Source organism: Pogona vitticeps, chromosome 1, assembly GCF_051106095.1.
Source record: "Pogona vitticeps strain Pit_001003342236 chromosome 1, PviZW2.1, whole genome shotgun sequence".
Taxonomy (NCBI): Eukaryota; Metazoa; Chordata; class Lepidosauria; order Squamata; family Agamidae; genus Pogona; species Pogona vitticeps.
Genome location: NC_135783.1, coordinates 259,064,991 through 259,087,371, shown reverse-complemented (window position 1 = coordinate 259,087,371; position 22,381 = coordinate 259,064,991). Strand labels below are relative to the sequence as shown.

Sequence of the window (22,381 nt, the reverse complement as noted above, 5' to 3'; positions counted from 1 at the left end):
AGCCCTGGCACATTTGAAGGGGGATGCAGACTGAAAAATGGGAGAAATTTCTGAAAGATATCTGTTTGCGTCATATCCTTGTTTGACAGGGGGTCCTGGAACCTGATAAGTGACAAAAAAAAAGTTGAGAATGATGTTGCCTTTACGAGTCATTCAGGACCTACCAATCACATTGAGGTGCAAATGAGCATTGACTGTCCCACAGTCGTTTTTCAGCTTCAGCATAATGGCTCCACTGTCTTCCCTCACACAGCGCTTGATGGTGAGGATTGCGTGGTCATTGGTTCTTTCCATTTCCACCCTTTCTTCTTCGGTCATCTCAATGCCATCCTTGAACCAGGTGACTTTGGGCAAGGGCTTGGCCTTGAAGGGCACCTTGATGTGAGCAGTCTGCCCTGCTTTCACAGTCACTGGGTGTGCTGCTAAAGCTTCTAACACAGATGGATCAATACATGGAGGATCTGGGGCAGGGAAGAGAAGTGAGAAATGACACCTGAAAATTATGGTCCCAAATTATGGTTCCTCTAAAGATGCCGGCCACAGAGACTGGTGAAACATTAGGAAGAACAACTTTCAGAACGTGGCCAAAGAGCCCGAAAAACCCACAACAACCAATATGGTCCCAAATGCTTATGAGGAACATTCCTCTATAGGTAAGTCTCAATGTTTGGCTTTCACCAGTTTAGGTTCTTGCCATGATATACTGTATTTCATCAGTAAAATTCTAGTGTTAAGATGTTCTTGGAAGAGATTTAGAAATGATAAATGTTGTTCAGGCACCTTCACCTCTTTTGGGAGGCTGTCACAATGCAACACCCTCATGTTAGGTATGGAAACAGAGCTGTAAATACTTTGCTTATTCCATTTGTTTTACCAGATGCTCGGAACAAATATAGACGCTTGAGCTTGGTATTTCAGTTTCTGTGTTCGGTCTTGGAAAGAAAAGACACAATTCTAGTCCTTAAGACAATAGAGACATTCTAAAATATAAGAAGCCAGAGGGAAAGAGAGATTATCAGGATTTCTAGCAGCTGCAGAATGACACTGTATCATCCAACCATTATATCCCTCTTCATAGCCTACAGAAGCAGAATTAATTAAGGGGGAATTTTACACAATGTATTGTGATTTTCATAAATGCTGGCATTTAAGAAAGATTGGGCTGCTTCCCTAACTAATAGGGAGAAGATGGCCCTACTTTTACTGCAAAGCGGATAAAACAAGTGGTCCCTTCTGGATATAGACCGATAGCTTGGGCTACATTTTAATAATAATTTAATAAGGAGTACTTGGCAGAGAGAGGTGGGAAATAATAATTTCTGTACCCAGGCAATTCAAACGCCACATCAAGAAAAACAGCAACTCCTGCGGCAGATTATGCAAAATGGAGAAACTGCATTATCACTGTTATTTTTGTAATATATATTCTACGATGCTGCTTCTTTTGCATAATTGCTAGACAGAAGTGGGGCAACAATATGAAATCTCGACCCTTGTTTACTGGGAATCTTTTATTCAGGCATCCCTTCGGCTTCTGAGGAGGTAAACTGAATTTGCCCCCTGTCAGGTTTATCTTTGTTGTCATAAAGGTAGAAATCTACTCCTCTAAACATAAAAAGCTGCTACTTTCAGGAAGCTGCATTTTAAGACAAATGCAACAGTTAGTGGTTTTTATGTGCTCCTAAAGAATGCAAAGACCATAGTTATTGGGTCAATTGCTGATGTGCCAAGTAATGCCTTTGAGATGGAAGCCTGAACAGAAGCTAAAGAGGGAGGCGGGCACGAAAAAGGACAAAGTAGATTGCACCAAGAAGAAACACAGTCCTGTACCTGCAATGCTGACGGTGGCCTCACTCTCGGCCCCTTTGGCTCTGAAAGTATACTTCCCTTCGGAGTCCTCTCCCATGTTGTCAATGATGAGTTTGTGGACAGCCCCTTGCTTGATAATCTGGATTCCTCTCATATCTGTAATCTAAATGAAAGGTTTTTAAAGCTTTAAAAAAGAGTTCTAACACCAAACAGGACACCCTCTGACACCATCTTAGAGAAGGTGTCATATTTCTGAGCAGTTGGGCCACAGCTTCTACTGGTTTTTTGTTTGTTACTCCGGAGGTTTCAGTTCATAGATATAAGGTATGTGTGCTCACACACAGAGACATACATGTTGGAAAAGTTCCTTTTTGAACTATAGCTCCTAGCCAGGGTTTTCAGGACCCTTTTGTTCCACAGAAATAACTTTCCCAAGTTCTGTACAGGTGCACATGCATGCACACACACACACACACATATATACAAATATTGGAGAAGCTTTTTGTTTTTGTTTTCCTTAGGACACCAGCTGCCAGAAGTTCCATGCAATGATTCTGGGAGCTGTGGTCTAAACAGGAACTTTTCCAAGCTTTATACACATGCCTGCATATAGGCATTCCTGCTTTTCGTGTACAAATAGCCATATTTGTGATTTTAATTTTTTTTTAAATGCTAAGTTTGTACTCCAAAAGGAGAAGGGACTTCAGAGGTTTCAAAGACCAAAATGAAATAGAATAGCAACAAAATATTTATATAGCTGCAGGAGACTTCTATAGAAAAAGGGTGGCATTGCTGGCATTCACTACCTTAAATAAAAAGTGAAATAAGAAGTATAGCCCTTGGCCTCAAAGCCATGTTTCTAATATGTCAGAACACAACACAAGATGCAAGGGCAGGAGGAGACTTGTGCCATGGCTTCCTCCATAGGCAACAGACAGCCCGGGTCTTGGCATCTGCACAAGTGTGTTTGATGCAACAATCAGATGACCAGCAAGAGAGGAGAAGTGCCTTTTCCTACTACTAGTTTATCTATGAAATATCCCACACTTACTATTGAGAATGGCAGGATCCCTTTAACTGTTACAGTGGAAGAGAAGATGCCTAGATTATGCCTTTAAAATGGGTTAACAGCTGCAAAGGCCACCTTTAGCCTACTCACTGTTCAAGATGAAAGTGATAAGCCATGGTCTCATGCTAGTCTACCAATCCTGCTCTCCCATTGTCCTAAGCAGGGACAGGCAGCTTGTTTGCCCACAGCTATGCCTCTCTGTGGCTGCGATTCCCAACGTCCATGGCTCCCTCTGACATTGACGCAGCCATGTATTCTCATCTCTGCCCCATCCCACTGCTGCCTCAATAACATTGCCTTCATTCTAGGAAGGAACAGGCTTCCCCATTGGGCTATGCTGATTCCACATAACACATTCCACGTGCATGCTTGCTGGAGGGCTGCCACATTATCTAGTGGCAGAATTCTCAGCTTCTATGTTTGCAAAATGGTGATAGAACAGGAAAGGAAGGTGCTGCTGTCACAAGGTGTTTGCAGAGCCAGTTTCTGATTACTGTTACAGTTCAGTTAGATTTTAAAGAATTGTTCTGCAGGTCTTGTCATTCTAATTAGCAAGGAAGATAGAGACAAAGCCAGAATTACTTGGGCCTGGCTCTACCTACCATTAGATCAATTTGTCTGTCCACCTGTCATTGGCAAAAGCACCGCCTGCCATTTTGTTTGGGCATAGTCAACATACATCTTTGCTTAAAAGGTCCACTCTATTCCTAAGAACAGTTAGCACCTATTTCAATAAGATGAAGATGGGGTTGCTAACCTTGCAGTCTCACCTCGACTGTACAAAGACAGCATCAACCAAACCCAATGGCCATGGTGGCTAGGGGATTCTTGGAGTTGTAGTACAAAAAAAGAGCTTCACTGGAGATTCACTGGAGGATAAATACATGCCCAAGCACAGGCAGTTCAACATTGGAGCTTGTAGTGACTATCCCTCAAAGTTGACATGAGGATCCTCCAAGCCTTCTCCACCAACCACTGGCGAACAAGTCCACCCCTTTGCACTGCCAAAGCTTACCTCTTTCCCATCCTTCAGCCATACTCCTTCTACCTTCTCATCGTTGAGGACAACACAGAGCTCTACTGGGTCCCCTGTTCGAGCCTGGACATCTGATAAGCCACTCTTGACTGTAGCAAATCTCTCTGTGTTCAGAAGAGTGAAACACCCAATTAAAGCATGTACTGAAGGCGGAGAAGAGGGACGTGGTGCTGCTGCAGGTTAAACCACAGAAGCCTCTATGCTGCAAGGTCAGAAGACCAGCAGCCATAAGATCTAATCCATGCGACGGAGTGAGCTCCCATCGCTTGTCCCAGCTCCTGCCAACCTAGCAGTCCGAAAGCAAGCAAATGCAAGTAGATAAATAGGTACCACCATGGTGGGAAGGTAATGGTGTTACGGGTCTAGTCACGCTGGCCACGTGAACACGGACACTGTCTTTGGACAAACGTTGGCTCTATGGCTTGGAAACGGGGATGAGGACCACCCCCTAGAGCCAGACACGACTGGACATTTGTCAAAAGGAACCTTTACCTTTACCCTTACTGAAGGTTGAGAATAGGAAATGCCAAATCCAGTATGAATTGAGAAGAGACAGGGAACGTGTGCAATAGTTAAGTTCTCTCTCTCTCTCCATTCCTCTCTCTCTCTCTGTATATACCTCCATTATAAATTGATGTTCAATGCTAATAGGTTTAGGCTGTAGCTTTATGAGAGTGGGAATACATCAGAGAATCCCATCACACATCTTGGCCAGTCTTTCTTCTAACCCCTATAAGTCTGTGTGCTCCACATTTGTGGCATAGTGGAAGCACACAGCTGTTGAAGGAGCAATAGATTTAGCAATGTCCAGAAAGCTGGTGCAATGTAGTGGTTAGAATACTCGACTGGGACACAGAAGACCCTGGTTCAAATTCTCGCCCAGCCATGACATTCATTGAATGAACTTGGCCAACCAGCCCTTAACTTTACCAACCTCATAAGATGGCCATGAAGGCAAAACATGGCAGGCAAGGGAGAATTGCACGTGCCATCCTGACCACTCGTCTATGGCGAGCAGGAATTGGCTCCAGGAAACTAGACAGGGATGTTTTACATAGTCTATATGTCACAATGAATTTCTTTTGTTGTGGGTGGATAGGTGTGCTCAGAACTATTGCAAACACCTGTGTGAACCTTGTTATTGTGGTCACTATCCTAATCTACACTTTGTCTCTCCTAAAAGAAAGCCAGGCCAAATGTGGAGAAATACCCCCCCACATTAAACATTTCCTTTATAACCTCTGTCTTTCCCTATAGCAACTGGGAAACACATTTTTAATTCAGCTCCACAAATAAAGAAAAGTGAGGTCTAATTCTGTAACTCCAAACAAGTGGATGTAATTAGGCGCTAAGACATTAAAAGCTGGACAATACCAAATCCTCCTCATCCCAAACATAAACATATAACCACTCATAGCAGAGTTTGGAAAAGTTACTTTTTCAGACAACAGTTGCAGAGGAACTGTAGTCCAAAAAAGCAATGCTATCAAGCTTGGTCCCAGACACCGACCTAAGTTGGCTTCATATCATATTTCAAAGCACTCTCTTGAGCCTGTAGTTCTTACCTTCTACGGTCACATTACAATTGCTGTAGTATTCTGTTGGGTCATTTTCTTGCATGGCAATAACCATATATTCTCCTGTGTCACTCAGGTCAGCCTCATCAATGATCAGCTCTGCTGTCTTCCCTTCATGGATCATAGTAAATTTTTTAGACCTCTCAATTACCTTCCCATTCTTCAGCCACTTCAGTTTAACATCTTTAGTAGTCAGCTCACAATCCAGACTAGCTTTACCCTTCTCCTTGACTCTGACATTCTTCAAGTTTCTGACAAATTTAATTGGCGTTCCTTAAGAGAAAAGAAGAGACGAGACATAAGGGATACGCCAATCTATTGGTTTTGTTTTATCCTCTTATATTCATTTTTAATGTACAGTTCTGTTCATCTAATTTATGGTGTTGATGGATGTATAACATTACCACAATGAGATAGAATTTTCAGCCATCTGCAGTGACCCTGAACTGGTACATTTCAACATAGAGAGGAGCACTGCTGAATGGAAAGAGCCCCAGAGCCAACGTTTTAGGAGATAAGAACCTAACGCCCTCTGTTTTGACAGGCAAAATTTTCTGCTTCTTTTTCTCCCATATTTAATTTTCTTTTCCAAAACATCTGAAGTTCTTTCCATTTCATTCATGAATACACCTGTGGATTTGGGAACACTCTGCTGAAAAACGAGTCAAACTGAATTCTCATACATCCACAGCAGACACTTGGTGCATAGAATTCAACAGTGAGCAAACACGCTGGAAATCAACTCTTCAGACAAAGCTGGTAATATTAATGTTGTCTGGCAAACAAATAGAAAAATCATAGAAGCTCGAGACTGGTGAATGTACATTTGTTTATGCCATCTAAACTTAACTGCCATGAGAAACAGTAACTCACATACAGCAAATAAGTGTCGTGCATAAAATATAGTGTCTTTCTGACACTACAAAACTGACCATGTTAGATTCTTATGAAAGAGAAGTAAAAATTGGTGAAAGAAATACCAATCATTTTAGAAACATAGATGACACCATACTACTGGCAGAAAACAGCAAAGACTTGAAATAGCCACTGATGAAGGTTCAAGAAGAAAATGCAGCAGCGGGATTACAGATCAACATTTATAAAAAAACCTACAATAATCATTGTGGAACCTTCTAAGTTATGAGAATGAATAACTACTAATTATTGAGAAGTTGGTGCATTCTTGGTCATGTGTCTAGTTGCATGACCAGCATGTAACAGCAACATGACTGGCATCTTGTTAATTAGTGGCAGTTCATTGCTGCAACTCAGATAATTTCACTTGCATGCATAAAGATCACTGACAGACATCTGACCTCTATTTTAGAGACTGGGTAACACTTACTCTCAATTAAAAGTTTGGCCTTGGTCACTAGATCTCCAGTTTCGAAACTGACTTCCCCAAGATCGCTAGGGCGAACATCTTTAATTTTCAGCGTATGGGTTAAGCCATCTTCTGATGTGATGATCTCATACTTGTCATCCCGCTTCAGGTCTTTCCCATTGAACTTCCAGGCAAAGTTGGGCACCTTTTTGGAAAGGCGTATCTCAAACACAGCAGTTTGCCTCTCCATTACTTTCAAAGGCTTCAGTTCTGCCAAAAAGTTCAGGGGTTCATCTGTTAAAAAAGAGAGGGAAGGGAAGAGAAGTGAGACATACAGTATCTTTCACTATATATATATTTGTCCAAACGAGTGGAGGTCTTTGTAAAATATATGCCAGATCCTCAGCCCCTATACTGTCAGAACGACTGTACAGATATGAACAAGGCTGTGACTGTACAAGCTGAGGATATGACTTGTATTTCTTGTATGCATTTAAAAATCTGCTTTACCTATTACACGCAATCTTGCTGAGAGGTGCTTATCAGCCACTGTAAGACTGTAGACACCCATGTCTTTTTCAGTCACATTGCTGATGTACAGCATATACTTCGTGCCCATCTGTTTTACTTCATATTTTCCTAGGGAATACTGAAGACGCAAAGGCTCACTGTCCTGAAAAAAAGAAGTATGGACATATGTATGTGTAAACAGTATAATTATATGCTCCTCCTCCACTTATACTTTTCCTCCAATGAGCTCAAGGCAGCATAAACACCTTTCCTAATTTCCACTTTATCCTTACAACAGCTCATTGAGGCACATCAGGTTGAGAGAGTATGACTGGCTGAAGGTCACTCAGTGACTTTGGTGGCCAAGTGGGGATTTGAACTCAGGACTCCTGAGTCCCAGTAGAATATTCTAGTCTGTACACCTCATTGGGTGTCACATGACATGTAAACTGGAATAATGGTTGACAAACTGCCCTTTGTATAACTATAGAAATACAGGGCTGCAGAGCAATTGATACTGATAGTAATAGAACATATGGATTCAGCTGGCTCTCCGAGTGATGTGAAAAACCCATTGGAGAAATGCTGCAGGCAAAGCGTTCTGTGAGGTAGGTAAATGAGACATTGAAAAATTGGGACAGAGAATCAATAGGAATATCAGTGCTGATCTACAGCTATTTTTGGTGCAGCTCTCTATTTTCTCTCTTTGATTATCATTCTTCTTACTTCGAAAGTAACTGGTTTGCAGAAGTAGTTAGCTAACAAGGTGGTTTTAGAAGAAAATCTATGGCAGATCCACTTTGCTATTTACTCTGAAAGTGTCATGTTCTGATTTTCTTCATTTAAAATAAATTAAGGTCTTTACCTTTATCCATGTCATCTTCATATTAGGATCTTTGAGTTCAAGAATACAGTCAAATATTGCAGTGGAATCCACCTTAGCAGAAACATCCTCTAGGGGTTTTAGAATCCTTACGGCCTGCAATATAAATTGAAGATAAATCAAAATTTTATATCATTTTATTCATTTTAATATATTTTCATATATTTAGTTTGGTTTCCAATAGGATTCTACCAGTTTCAGATAAAATAATAGGTCTTTATGAGAGGAAGGTCCAGTTGGATGAGTCGGGGATTTACACTATATGGTGTAAATCCCCGACTCATCCACCTGGACCTTCCTCTCATAAAGACCTATTATTTTATCTTCCTTTGATCTTGGTTCTAAAGTATCTTTTTCTGCTGCTTCCGCTGCTCTGGTGAAATGGTCTTCCATCTGCAAATTCCTTTCCTTATCTTCTTTATGTCCTGAAATTACTGCCTTAATTTCGAGGGTCTGGGTTTTAATATAATTATTAAGTTGATTGACAATGTTCATTTGAAACTCCTGTATATAGTTCTTCAAAACATCTTCCACTGTAAATTTTGATGGACTTGTACATTGACTGAGGTCTGTCCTTTCTACCTCTTGAATGCAGATTTATTGTAGAATAACAGTTTCCACTGAGAAGTAAAAGAATTCAGCTTCAAGAAATTGAAAAATTTAACTGCTCCTTCTTATAATCCAGCAGGCCCGTCTCTGCTTCTGTTTTCTCTATTCTTTCCCATTTGCACCACATCCATAAAGTCTGGCTCCCCACCTTTCCTGTACTCCCAATTCAGTTAGGAGCCATAAAACAATCAAACCATTAATCAGTTCATCTTCGTGTTAAATGAGTCAGTCTAGGCCCCGACTCCCACTTAACACATCCAATTGTAAATCCAACTTCAGCCAGGAGGAGTTTTAATTTATAATCGACCATTCGCAGCTTGCAGCAAGGGCACTTGGGGTGGGGGTTCACCCTTTTTACCTATCAACACCAGAGTTCTCCCCAAGTGCCTCTATTAAACATTCTCTTTAAGAACTCCAATCGTCTTAAAACTCTAATTTTATAATAGTCTATTATGCCATCGAGGGAGGACAGGGGATGAGAGAGTGATCTCCGTTCGTGTCTTTTAACTGGTTTCTCTTTCTCTGAAGTGCCACTCAGTTAGGAATTTGCCTTCTGTCTGCTTCCGAGGACTGGGACTCTGGTGGAATAGTGACTGAAGTGGTGTTGAGATGGAGTGCAGAATAATGGGCAATTGTTGAGAATCACCTCCTAGTCCTACTCAGAGAAACCTGTGCTACATCCAATGTTCTTCTGTTCATGGAAACATACCTTAGATCTAATTTTTATTTATTTATTTATAAGTAAATAGATCCAACCCTTTCCCCGGATTTTCTACAAAAGACCAAGGTGGTCACTTTGCAGCATATAGGTTCTTCACGTTGGAAAAGTCCAGCACAATGTACATTTAGGAGAAAAAAACACTTGCTACTAATTTTCAATTGTATAATTTAGGCTCTGAATAATGGCTTTTCTTCTAGGCCTGGTGACTGACATGTTTCATTTTTTACTGTTGATCTGATACCTCACCCTGATGTCCTATTAGTATAATATAGTCCAGATAGGTGGGGTATAAATCAAATAAATAAATAAATAAATAAATAAATAAATAAATAAATAAATAAATAAATAAATAAATAAATGTTGGATAGCTCAGCGGCTTAGATCTCTGGCACCTCCTTGACAGGGACTGGACTCGATGATCCATAGGGTCCCTCTGCATAGGGTTCTGTGATTCTAAGACAATGATGATTTAAAAATGTTTTTATCATTTTGATTGACTGTGTCTGGTATTTTTAATCATCATCATCATCATCATCATCATCACACCATCAGAACTACAAAAAACAGCAATATTAGGAACAGCATACATACTGTGCTGATATTTAACAGATACTTAGGTTTTTGGTTAAAACATATATCTGTTATATAATACCAGTCAATGTTTTTATAATTTTGACCGTGCCTGGAGTTTTTTAATAATAATAATAATAATAATAATAATAATAATAATAATAATAATAATAATAATAATAATAATAATAATAATAATAATAATAATAATAATAATAATAATAATAATAATAATAATAATAATTCATCTGTACAAATTGCTGCAGTACAATGAAAAAGGTAGGAACAATTTTGGTATGTCTGCAACTGGAAATGTGCCTCAGTTCAGCATTCCACTCCCAATAAACATCACCAACCTCAACTTCTACTTTTTTCTTCATCTCTTTCAGCTTTTTCAGAAGCCCTCGGAAATCTGTAAAGCCATACTCCATGCAGACCTTCTCAAAGTCCTTCTTGGGTACCTTGGACAGAATCTCTAGCATTTCCTTTTCATCCACCACTTTCTTCTCTTTTTTCTTTGGAGGTGGAGGCGCCCTACATGTGTAGGCAAAAAGGTCAAACTGATATTATTCTGAATTTATTGTGCTGAGAAGAATTCTAACATAGAATTTTCACCCTCCTCACAATAAGGCAGTGTCTAGGGCTCTTGAAGGCTGGACTGCCTTATGTAGTCTTGCTGCCTGAGGCACAGCAGCAAGTCTCCCCCCCCCCATTAAAAAAACATAAGGTGAGTTGAGCTATTTTTGTGCTGGAGACAGAAACTTTTCTGTCAATTAACGCCTTCCTGATGATAAAAAATGCAGTAGCAATAGCAACAGCAGGAATCACAAAAATAAAATAAATTATTATTGAATTAATAAATTATTCTTATATGGATGGCCCTTTTGTATGCCCCCAAACACCAACATCCAATTGCTTCAGATCAGTTTGGGTTTGTACAAACTGAAGAACCTGAACTTTGCTGAAACAATGATATATGAATCTCCTGGTTTGTTGCCTTCCCCAGTCTTCCCTGTCCCCTTTCCACTGCCCCCGTCGCCTCCCTACCTTGTCTTCATCTGCCGCCACCACCTCCACCACTGCCACTGCCACCACTGTTGGTGCCTTTGCAAACAGTGGCTGGCTTCCCTTTGGGCAGCCCAGCCTGCCCTGTCTGCCTTTGGCCCATCAATCAGGTGATCGGCAGGGCGAAACACAGACAGGGCAGGCTAGGTTGCCGGAAGGGAAGCTGGCTGCTGTTTGCAGAGGCGGTGGTGGTCTGTGTGGCAGTAGCGACAGATGAGGACAAGATAGGGAGGTGATGGGGCAGTGGGAAGGGGAAGGGGCACTCAGCTTTTTTGTTTTTAGACAGGCATGGGCTCCGAAAAAAAAAAAGCACCGATGAACCGATGAACCAATTTGTGGTTTGTTGGTAAAGCATCTGGAAAACCATGGTTCATCAACCTTGACGAACCAAGACAACCCGACATTTTGATGGTTTGTACCCATCTCTACTCACTGTATATTCTGGCAGCAAGGAGCTTGGGAAGCTGCCTTATACTGAATCAAACCATTGGCTGGACCCTCGGGTGCAATAATGGCAACCCTGTCTAGTAGCAGCTTCCCAGGATCCTTACGTGAAGTTGCCGGGGCCATGCTTTAGGACTCCTCTCCATGATAACACCTGAGATTCCCTGGTAGGCTCCAGCTCTGGTTCAAACAAGCCCAAACAGCTTAGGTCAAGTGGTCTCCCAATCTCTGTAGCCAGAGATAGGGCCATGACGTTACAGACATCTGGGGCACAAGGAGAGCAGCAAATGTAGCTCATCCATTTGTCAAGTCCTGTACATGTCATCCAAACCTGGCCAGGTTATTTGGCCGCACAAGACAGAGTATCCCACAAATGTCTCTGTTTACTGTATAATGGACAGCAAAATCAGATAAAAACAAAAACAAATGTAGTCACACAAAAACAAGTTCAATCTGTAACTCCAGATCTGCTGTCTGAGGGGTCTGCTTCACTCTGCCAGTTCAGGTTCTCCCTCCCCTCTACTCAATTATTGGCTCTGTTTCCCCCTCTTTTTCATCCAATTCCCAAACCTCTGGGAAGGCTCTGCTCAAAGTACTATCCTTCTAAGAGGTCACAACTGCAGCCAGACACAGTGGGATATTTTTTTTTAAAGCTTTAAGAGTCATCTCCCTGATGAGCTTTACCTTTTCATAAACTGGCACAGAAGTTTGATCATCGAAAAAGCAGAGGAAAACATCGTTTCTAATGCTGTTTTCTCTCTGCAGGATCTTTTTCTTGGCTAGACTGTGTGCTCCTTTTGTGATTATGTTCAATTTTATTGAGAGGTTACTGCGGTTTTCTCAGCTGCCTCTGCCTCAGAAGGTGGGACAGGTGGAATAAACACCTTTTTTAAATCTATAAGCACATAAATGGACTCCCGCACTGTTTGTTGACAAGCTCTCTTCATAAAACAAGAGGACCCTTGTTGTGGTGGCACCCTGACTTTGGAACTCCAAGCTGGACTGGTGCCATCACTGCAGTATATTTGGTGCAAGATCAAGACATGATCACTTGCTGACTTTGACATTTTAAACCGGCTTTATTATCCTTGTCTGCAGTTGCTTGTTTTTCCCCTATGTTCTATGAATGATAATGAGATCCTGATCTCTTGCTTTTCATGATTTAATGATCAATTTTATCCCTATATGCCAACCTGGAATCTGTTAGGAATGAGGGGAGTCTAAATAAATAAATTTAATTAATTGATTAATTAATAATTACACACCAACAGCCACGCTCCAGGCCTCTCACAGTCATGGGTCAAGGGTCAAACTGAACAATGTGAACAGCATAGTTTTAGACAAGATGCACCCTCAGATGGTGGAAAACATTTTATTGTAAACAGCATCTGAACTGTTATTTTGTCTATTTACATATCTTGTATTAGCATGGTTTGCCAGATAACTGGTCACTAGAAGGTTAACATGGGCTTAATTTGCAGATCTGATTGCCAAAGCATTGTGAGAGGGAAAACAAGGTGATTAGAGTCACCATGTACTTCTGATGATGACTTTGACATTCATGCATTGAGGGAGTCTCCTGCAGGAATAAAAACCTGTCTATAATCATTCTTCCACTACTCCTGCATCATACTCACAAATAATTTGCAAACCTGATGGTAATGGAATTTATGGATTACCAGATTTGCTAACATGAATTGTATCTTGGATCTCTGGCAGGCATCTCACCTTTTTTTCAACATTTTTTTGAAATCCAGCTTTTCTTGGGCTTTAAAAAAAAAAAGAAAAAGAATGAAATTAGATGATTGACGCCGGTGCCCAGTATTTTAAGGGAAAGTTGGGGAATGTGTGGCTCTTCAGATGGCACTGGACTGTAATCCCGAACAGCCCTAGGCGCTACCGATACTAAAGAGCCATGAGAGGAATAACAGTCCAGTAATATCTGAAGGGTCACACATGTTTCACCTATCTTCTAAGGAAAACAGAAGGGCTCCTGAGGGGGGTAGGAACGCCATGTAACTCAGCAGCAGGCAATGCATGGCCATGGGCTGCATGTACCCCCCCCCACGGGCCCAAACACATCCCCCACCCCTCCTGCACCTGCCACCACACCCATAGTTCGATTTTTCATTTTAAAAATGGCTCAAAAATCTTATTGTGCCCTCTATTTCAGGGTGTCTGTCTGTGTGTTTACAGTTCTGGGGTGTTGGGAACACCTCAATGCATGAGAAAATCCCAGACACCTCCTGAAATGGCTTTATTTTTTAAAATATGGCCACTAGAGGGGGCAAGTGTGGTTTTTTTAAATTAAAAATAAAATAGGCCAATTGTGGGTGACTGGGTGGCCCTCTGTGGTCCTCCGATGCGCTTATGTAGCACCTAAACCTCTGGAGACTGCTTCTCCTTGATAGAGCTGACGGTCCATTTATCCTAGCACTATCCTGTTCTTTATTGCAAGGAGAAGCTTCTGGTAAAAATTTCCCAAGACTTTTTCTGTTTTATAATGAGATTCCACAGACACATTCCCCAAATCTTGTTAAGTACTGTATCTTCTTGGTACTTACATTCAGTTACGCTTAAGGACACGGTATAGATGATGTCAGCATGTTCATTGGAAACCACACACTTATAGTTGTCTGAATCATCTGAAGTGAGGTTTTCCAGCTGTGAAGAATAGCCAGAAGAAGTAACGTGAGATATGTGTGAACTGTATACAACCAGCACAATCCGCTATTACAGATGAAGCTGCCTATCAACAGGCTAGCACAGATGAAAAACAATGACTTCTTCACAGGTACTGATGCCTCTCAGCCAAGGCAGATTCTCCTCCATATTTTAATGGGCTAAACCAGTAAAAACCTGAGATTTGTGAATTAAAAAAAAACATTTGCACATGTGCACTAGCAGAAGACATAAATTCAGTCCAAATCTTTTTTTCTTTTGGCCTTTTGTTCAAAGGAAACATATGGCCAACCAAATGCAGCCTGGGCTGGGGGGGGGCTATAGTGGGGAAGCAAATGGCCAAGAGAAATGCAATCCTTTTCCAAGCTCAAGAATTGCTTGGGGGCCTGAGGTTCCTTCTGAGTATACAAACACAAGCACAGGCACACACAGAGGTCAACCAACAACGTGGACACTTACACCTCACTGAAAAGAACAGGAAAAGAGACTGATGTGTGCAAAACTGCATCCACTGATGTATATGTACAGAAACAAAATTAGAAATGGTTTTTTAATAATTTAAACAATAACATCATGGAAAGAGCAATTTGTATGAGAGCGTTTACTGGTGACAATATCAGTAGTGGGGGAAAAAATCTGACAATATGTGAGGTGAGAGGACTCTGTGGAGGCACAGTTAAGGCCTTAGGTGGGTATGTCCCTGATTGTGAATCCTGGCAATAAATGGTCAAATGATTACGTTATTAACAGGCATGTATATATTTGTTTAAAAACTACTTTTTGGGGGAAATGAAATCCTTTTGAACACTGCTGCAGGTACAAATATTGCAGCATTAGAAATACATACATCCTGGAAAGAAGCAGTGCTGTGTGCGATGGTAGTACAGGACTGCGACCTTGCCTGTATAACTCTACGACCCTGAACCCAAGTGGTCTTGTTTGAATTAGAAAGTTAACATGAAGGGTTAGTCCTTGAATAGGAAGCTGCTTGAACATACCAAGGATCTTCAGGTAAGGCGAGGAAAGAATCCTGCCTGAAACCACTGGAGAAATGCTGCCAGTCAGAGTTGGCAATACCAGGCAAGAGTGGTGAAGAGTCTGATTCAGAGTCAGCAGTTCCCTCTGCTGCTAATTTTTCTATATACAAAAAAATCACACCGTGGATCAATGAGTTGCACGGGGATACCAGAACACTGGAGTGTAGCTCCTTCATGGTAGGCAAGTAGGTCTCACAGATGCCTTGTTTATACACACCTATGCATGTGACACCCTGACATATTGTATTTTTAATAGGAAGCAGCTACCAGGAAGTTGCAGTTTGAGGAGAAAGGTGTGTGTGTTCTCGCAAAGCCTTGATTGATTGATTGAATACTCTACCTTTTTTTCCAATTTAGGGATTTAAGGCCTCTTACAAAGAGATGGTGATACAGATCCATAAATAAAAATGATTAAAATGCAATTAACATGTAATAATTAAAACCATTACACTTTAAAAAATACACATAAAATTTTTTTGGAAGAGAATTCTAAAGAAGAAAAGTGCATCATCAACTGTTAAAAACTCATTTCTTTGCTGCCTGAACAGCAGCCAAACATTTGATAAAAGATAACATTTTTGCCTGCTGATGGAAGAACAGCAAGGAAGGAGGGAACTTAGCTTCATGTGGAAGGAGGTTCCACATCCGGGGAGCAACCCACTCTTGAAAATTAGTTAAGAACTGTATTTCACTGTACTGTACATGTCTCCTATATTTTTCCCCATAATGGCAAATGTCATGTCAAGGTGCGGGCACTATAGCTTTGTACAGGGAAGCAGAAAAATAAATTATACTGAGAAATAGGATTTTAAAAGCCACACCGATTACCTTCAGGACATATTCCTTATTGATGCTGTCAAAAAACATCTTAGAGCCTTCTTTGATTGGTATCCCGCTTTCTCTTTTCCATGTTACTGAGGGTTTGGGGTTACCTTTCACTTTGGCTCGAAAAACAGCTTTCTCTCCTGTTGGCAGACATTGAAGAGACCATGAATTAAATTCTATAGTAGCTTACTTAGCGTGCCAGCTTTAGCCATTTAGTCTGTCGGACCAAGCCCATCTCTACCTATGAATTCTAGAGGGCAGCTCCATGCATGTCTGTGTTGCAGACTGTGACTGTTATATCTAGTGCTGCGTTGCCTTGCTAGTGACATGATTTTAAAGATATATAAAGGGAGCTTCTAACAAAATGAGTAAGGTCCTGCTTGGGTTACTCCATTTTAATTTCTTCTCTTCCCAATTTTCTTGTCTCCTTTGACAAGAATTGGTCACCATTCTGTTTCCACATAACATACTCAATCCTGCGTTTTAGAGAGCCTTTCTCCCCCTTAAAGGGTTTTTTTAAAAAAAACTTCTGCAAACTATGGAGATGATTGATTGGATTGTCCCAGCAGCTAACCAAAAAAGAAAAAAAGGGAAAAAAGAGAACAAACAAGTGCAATGAGATCATAGAATGTTTGAACTTAAAAGAAACAAAACACACCGATGAAAGAAAACAGAGCACCTATTTGACAACAAGTGAGGTCAGAGAGGAAAGCAGGAGGCCTGCTTGTGCACTGATTGGTGTTGTTTGGGCTACATAATGACTGACATACTAATAGAGTTTGCCATTAGCATCATGGATACGTCTTGCTTACCTTCAGGAGATGTAAGTGGACGAGGTTTCTCAATAAATTCTGGGATGCTCTGTCCTGCAGGGATCTCGACAGAGCGGGAGATCATGCTGAAAGACTCCACAACAGAAGAGGATTTCTGAGAAACTACCTCTTCTGTCAGAGAAAACATATATTTGTAATTAAAAAAAACAGCTATCTGGATTTCAGAGAATTGTTCAGAAAAACAAATGCTACAAATTATTATTATTATTATTATTATTATTATTATTATTATTATTATTATTATTATTATTATTATTATTATTATTATTATTATTATTATTACATTGACTGGTATTATATAACGGATTCAGGTTTTAACCAAAAAACCTAAATATTGATGTAGTATATATGCTGTTCCTAATATTGCCATTTTTGGTAGCTCTAATGATGTTATTTCTGAAATCTGGATGGGCTGGGGACTGGAGCAAGGGGGGCATTCACCTCAAAATGTCCAGGGGTGGCACCTAGTCACAAACCCCTAGTGTTGGCGGGCACAAATTGCTTACCCCTGGCTTATAAGCAATGAAGTAACATCCAATCTAATGGGCGATTCTGGCTTTATTATCAGTGTTAACAGTATGTTTTGAAGCTTAGCCCATCTCCTGCTTTTTGTAAAAACACTGCAAGAGGATCACTGCGGGGTGAGCTAAAGTCATGCACCTCTGGCTATCCAACGCATGCTACAGGTAGAGGTTGCGTGGAGGCTGGGGAACAGGGAGGTACTGTTTAGATTTTTAAAATTCTGTCTCCCAGAATTCTCCAAAAATCCACCAGGCAGAATACTATTATACAATACTATTGTTGTATTTTAAGGGGCAGGGAAGGAAAGAGAGACTTTTGGGCTTTCCACTTCAGGTGCCTAAGTAATTTGGCTGGTTACTCTGCAGTGTGATTCGAGGAAGTGTACAAGCCCCATTTGCTGCTCTGTCTTAGGCCCTGGAGCAGTTTTGGAAGATCACGCAAACTTAGATTTTATGTTATGCTCATAAAGCCTGTGCTGGGGAGTGCAAATAACACAGGCATGCTGTTTTGCAGGAGCACATGGGAGCTAATTATTGTATACCACAGTGGTTCTTAACCTTGGTTTACTCAAGTGTTTTTGAACTGCAACTCCCAGAAACCCCAGCCAGCACAGCTGGTGGTGAAGGCTTCTGGGAGTTGCAGTCCAAAAACATTTGAGTAACCCAAGGTTAAGAATCACGGGTATACCACATGGTGAATGAAGAACCCCACTTACTCAGAACTGTAGGTGAATAAATATGTGTAATTAAATATGCAACAAAACGTCTGTCAACACAAGGACCTGCAAGCCTAACTAAAGCTAGTCTTGAGTAACCAAAGTCCCACACACTAACCTTTAGCTTAAACTATAAATACGAAAGATGACAATGATGATGATAGTGACGGAAGAGAAGGAAGAAATGTTATTTCTTTCTGTGTCAGTACTAACTTTAGGAGAACTGAGACCAATGGATCTAATTTATTTGCACACCATCACAGATTTCTTTCATGCCCTGGCCTGCTGGAGAACCTTGGGATACTTGCCTCCCACAATTTTGGTGGACTGAGACGTGACTTGCATAGAGCTGGAACTTGAGACTTCTATGGAGCGATGCTTCTGCGTTTCCATGCGCATGACTGTGGCTGCCATAATGAGAATCTTTGGGCTTTCTGCAAATTACGTTAGTTTTTTGAGCTGTGGAATAAAACATGCAGTCATTAGTTAATCAAATGACGTGCCTTCTCCCACCTCCATGACTAAGAAAGAACACACAGGATGGTCTGCGCTGAAGAAGATGCTGGAGAAAGTAGGTAGAAGCAGTCCTAATCATAATGCCTTGAATGGCCAGAAAGAGGGAGCGAGATCAGGTCACACCTCATGGATTTAAAAAGTTGTTTGTGAGGGGAAGAAGTACTCCCAGAATGCCTCAGCCAGCATGTAGGAGTTGGGAAGCTGTTGTGCCAAATATAACTTTTCCTAGCTCTACCACCCTCTACATATATGTTTTCCCCTGGTTCACCAGTTGATTTCCTCCCATATAAGGGACCAATCTCTCTTGCTGAGACTGGTGAAAGATTGCTCTTGAGGACACTGGTGTTATCGTACCATAAGACCTGTAGCATCTTATTTATTCCTAAATGTGCATTCTGTTCTTCACCACAAATGTCTCAAAAACTGAAAAAAATCTGAGAGAATGCAAAGGTCTTCACATGATACCATAAAAATAGTAACATGGGCACCAGGCAAGCTTCCTAAGCAGGGCATTCTAGAAGTGGAGCACCAAAACCAGAAAAGATGTTCCTTTGGTCAACAGCTTCTGTGTGGAGTCACGAAGACAAAGCTTTCAGAAGATGGCCTCAGTGACCAGATGGATTGGTGCAAGGAAAGACAAAATGATCCTAGCCCTGTAAGGTCTTGTGGCTCTTAGCAATTCCTGATGTGGCCCCTGAAGGGACTTATCTATATCTCATTGCTGCACAGTTGGTTGGCTATTGCTTGATTTCTAATACTGCTTTTTCTTCTGCCACATTTTTCACATATACAGGCAGAACCAATGGTGTATTGATAAATTTGTAAGTGCAGGAGCTCATTATGACAGTCCTCATAGCTCCCCTACTCTAGGAAGATACAAAAAAATGTAGGCACTGGGCTGGTCCACATTAACAAATGATGTACAGGCAGGTTGTAATGATAATGACTCTTATTTGCCCATTCAAGAACAAATCACCCTCAAATATTTGGGATTAGAACAGGAATGACTTGCAACAATATACAATATAGGGCTCCTGGGAAAAGCATTTCTCTGCCAGGTACTGCAAAGAGGCAACAAGGAACCCCGAAGGGGGGTGTTAGGTGATATCATAACCCTTTTATTCACAAAGTCTCAGATCTTCACTCCTGAATCCACTACACCACTGGATGGAACGGACAGCAACTATGGCAGTTCTTACTATATTCAGTCCAGCCCATTGTCATGCTTGCATATTTAAATCAAAACTTCTAAATCACATTTCTGCAGATAGCCACCCACCATGAGTTAGAGTATCTATCACTAAGATCATGGATACAGTTTCCATGACAACTTATTTCTGGTCGAGGCTGCCTCTGATATGAATGTTGCCTTCATGACAGGGTATATGAATCTTGTCCATTATGGCTTCTGTCTGGAACCCCGTCCTTTTCATTGGATACTGTGTGAGAACTAGCTCTGATGTGTTCAAGTTTCACCATGGCTCAACTTCACTGCTTGTCTCCCTGATGTCACCACTTCATGGATGCAGCTCTTTAGATAATGCTTCCTCTTCAGAATAATAATTAATGTAATCCCACTAAGTCAATTCTGACCTATGGCAACCCTTTTGAGGGTTTTCTGGGGAGAGAATATACAGAAGTAGTTTGCTATTACTTTCTTCTGGGGGCATCCTGGGACGGTGCAGCTTGCCTAAGGCTACACAGGCTGGCTCATCCTCTGGGCAAGTAATTGAGTAATCGAACTCCCCACAGCCAGATACCTAAGGTATCCAGCCAGCTCCCTCTTCAGAAAGGCATTACAAAATCCATTATGTAGTTGCCTCTCCAGACCTGTCAAACCTAGCTAAATCTCGATTGGTGGCATTCCATGATACTATAGGAATCCTGTTTATTCAAAATGCTAATTATGTGAATATCATGGATACGATTTACTGAATAAAATAGAGGAGGTGGAGGCTGTGTGTTAAGAAACAACACACAGCCCTAAATAAAACTGGCCTTTAAAACACAAAGCAAAACGTAATCATTTAAATTCAAAACACTCATAAAATATCCCAAACAAATATAACAGACAAACTAAACTATTCTTAAATAGTACCTTTTCTTTCTCTGGCAGCAGAGTTTGTTGGTGGCCTCTGTTATGAAACCAAAGTTTCTGGAGCATCAACGAGTTCTTCTGAGTCCTGCAGCAAATGTGAACTGGCTAAAGAGTCTTGGCAGACTCTGGAAGACAGCTGGGTCCCTCAGCATACCTCAGATGTGGCTCTGTGTAGTTCAGAACTTAAATATACACAGTCCCCCTTGTGGGCTATGTGGTTACATTCATTTCTGCAGGTTCAACAGTTTCATGAACGAAGAGTATTAGAAAGACAGACCCTTAAGGGCAAAACCAACAGTTAATAGAAGTTAAATGCACCATGTATTTACAGAGAGTGCCCTAATCATAAATTGCCCAATCATACAATTTCCGCCCTAATTTGTATTTAAATCTATAAACAGAATATCAGCATTGCCAGTACAGTATTTGCCAAGAGATACACACATTGACTCTTACCTCTTTTCTGTCCTACATTAACCCTTTATCCCAGCTGAAAATTATCATGAAAGTTAAATGGCTCATGTGAGATACGAAAGTAAACGTTGTCTAGAGGGGCGGGGTAAAAATTGAATAAATAAAATAAAATAAATATGTCATAAGGGAGTAACAAAATGTAAGTACAGTGGACCCTCGACTTACAGATGGCTCAGCTTACAGACTTTTTGAGTTACACACTTCTCTGGCTGCAAAATTTAGGTTCGACTTGTAGCCAGAGAATTGACCTACAGACCAGAAAAAACCCCAAATGGAACAAAAATGGAACAAAAATGTCCAGTTGCGGGATTAATCGGTTTTCAGTGCATTGTAGGTCAATGGAGACTCAACCTACAGACTTTTCGACCTGCAGCCACCATTCCAATACGGATTAATTCCGTAAGTAGAGGGTCCACTGTATATGTAAGTTACTTGTACACAATTTTTAAAGCTAACTCCAATTGAGATGAATAGAGTTTGTCTTGAGATGAACAGAGTTTTGTTAGTCAACCCTAACACAAGTCCCACTGCTATAAATCAGTTCTTTTACTTGACAGTAAAATTGAATTTATTCCTTTAAAAAGCATCACAAAGGCCATATATTCACAGTTCTGCTCATGTGCCTACTGTATATTGAAACTGTGTACTTTTGGTCATGAGTAAGGCAGAAGGTCACCATATTTTAATTGGCCAAGTTCTGAAAATAATAAAATTAAATGCTGGCAATTGGTATCAAGAGTCAAGCGGTAATCAATCGGAATTATTCTTCAAGCAGGCTGATCAATTGCCCCATGATTCTGCTCTGCTGCTGACAGAGACCAATGGCTCCTGCCCTTTTCAGAGCTTAGAATCTCTTCTAATCAAGTAGTGCATGAACTCATACTGTTCATACATTATATGACACCTTTGTGGGTGGATGTGTGGGCCCACATGCATATGGGGTTCCACACATGTATGGGGAAGAGAACAAGGTGCATACATACTCTTGTAGTGATACAGCAGGGCCAGCCCAAATATTTTGCTGTCTGAGGGAACAGGATGTTCCCTGTCTACATACTAGTC

General features: G+C 40.9%; 1 protein-coding gene across 1 annotated transcript in view; it reads right to left on the bottom strand.

Annotated features, from left to right (window-relative positions):
- Positions 1–22,103, bottom strand: part of IGSF22 (immunoglobulin superfamily member 22) — a 39,561-nt gene extending 17,458 nt beyond the window's left edge. The window contains exons 1-14 of the mRNA XM_020810914.3: positions 20,846–22,103; positions 18,540–18,690; positions 16,974–17,105; positions 16,165–16,301; positions 14,182–14,281; positions 13,346–13,385; positions 10,465–10,642; positions 8,191–8,304; positions 7,326–7,488; positions 6,837–7,109; positions 5,480–5,764; positions 3,894–4,018; positions 1,831–1,972; positions 165–461 (exon numbers count right to left, since the gene is read on the bottom strand). Of these exons, the coding sequence (XP_020666573.3) occupies positions 165–461; positions 1,831–1,972; positions 3,894–4,018; positions 5,480–5,764; positions 6,837–7,109; positions 7,326–7,488; positions 8,191–8,304; positions 10,465–10,642; positions 13,346–13,385; positions 14,182–14,281; positions 16,165–16,301; positions 16,974–17,105; positions 18,540–18,645 (2,092 nt within the window). The 5' untranslated portion in view covers positions 18,646–18,690; positions 20,846–22,103. The remainder of the gene's footprint in view (positions 1–164; positions 462–1,830; positions 1,973–3,893; positions 4,019–5,479; positions 5,765–6,836; positions 7,110–7,325; positions 7,489–8,190; positions 8,305–10,464; positions 10,643–13,345; positions 13,386–14,181; positions 14,282–16,164; positions 16,302–16,973; positions 17,106–18,539; positions 18,691–20,845) is intronic.
- Between the last annotated feature and the right edge of the window lie 278 nt (positions 22,104–22,381).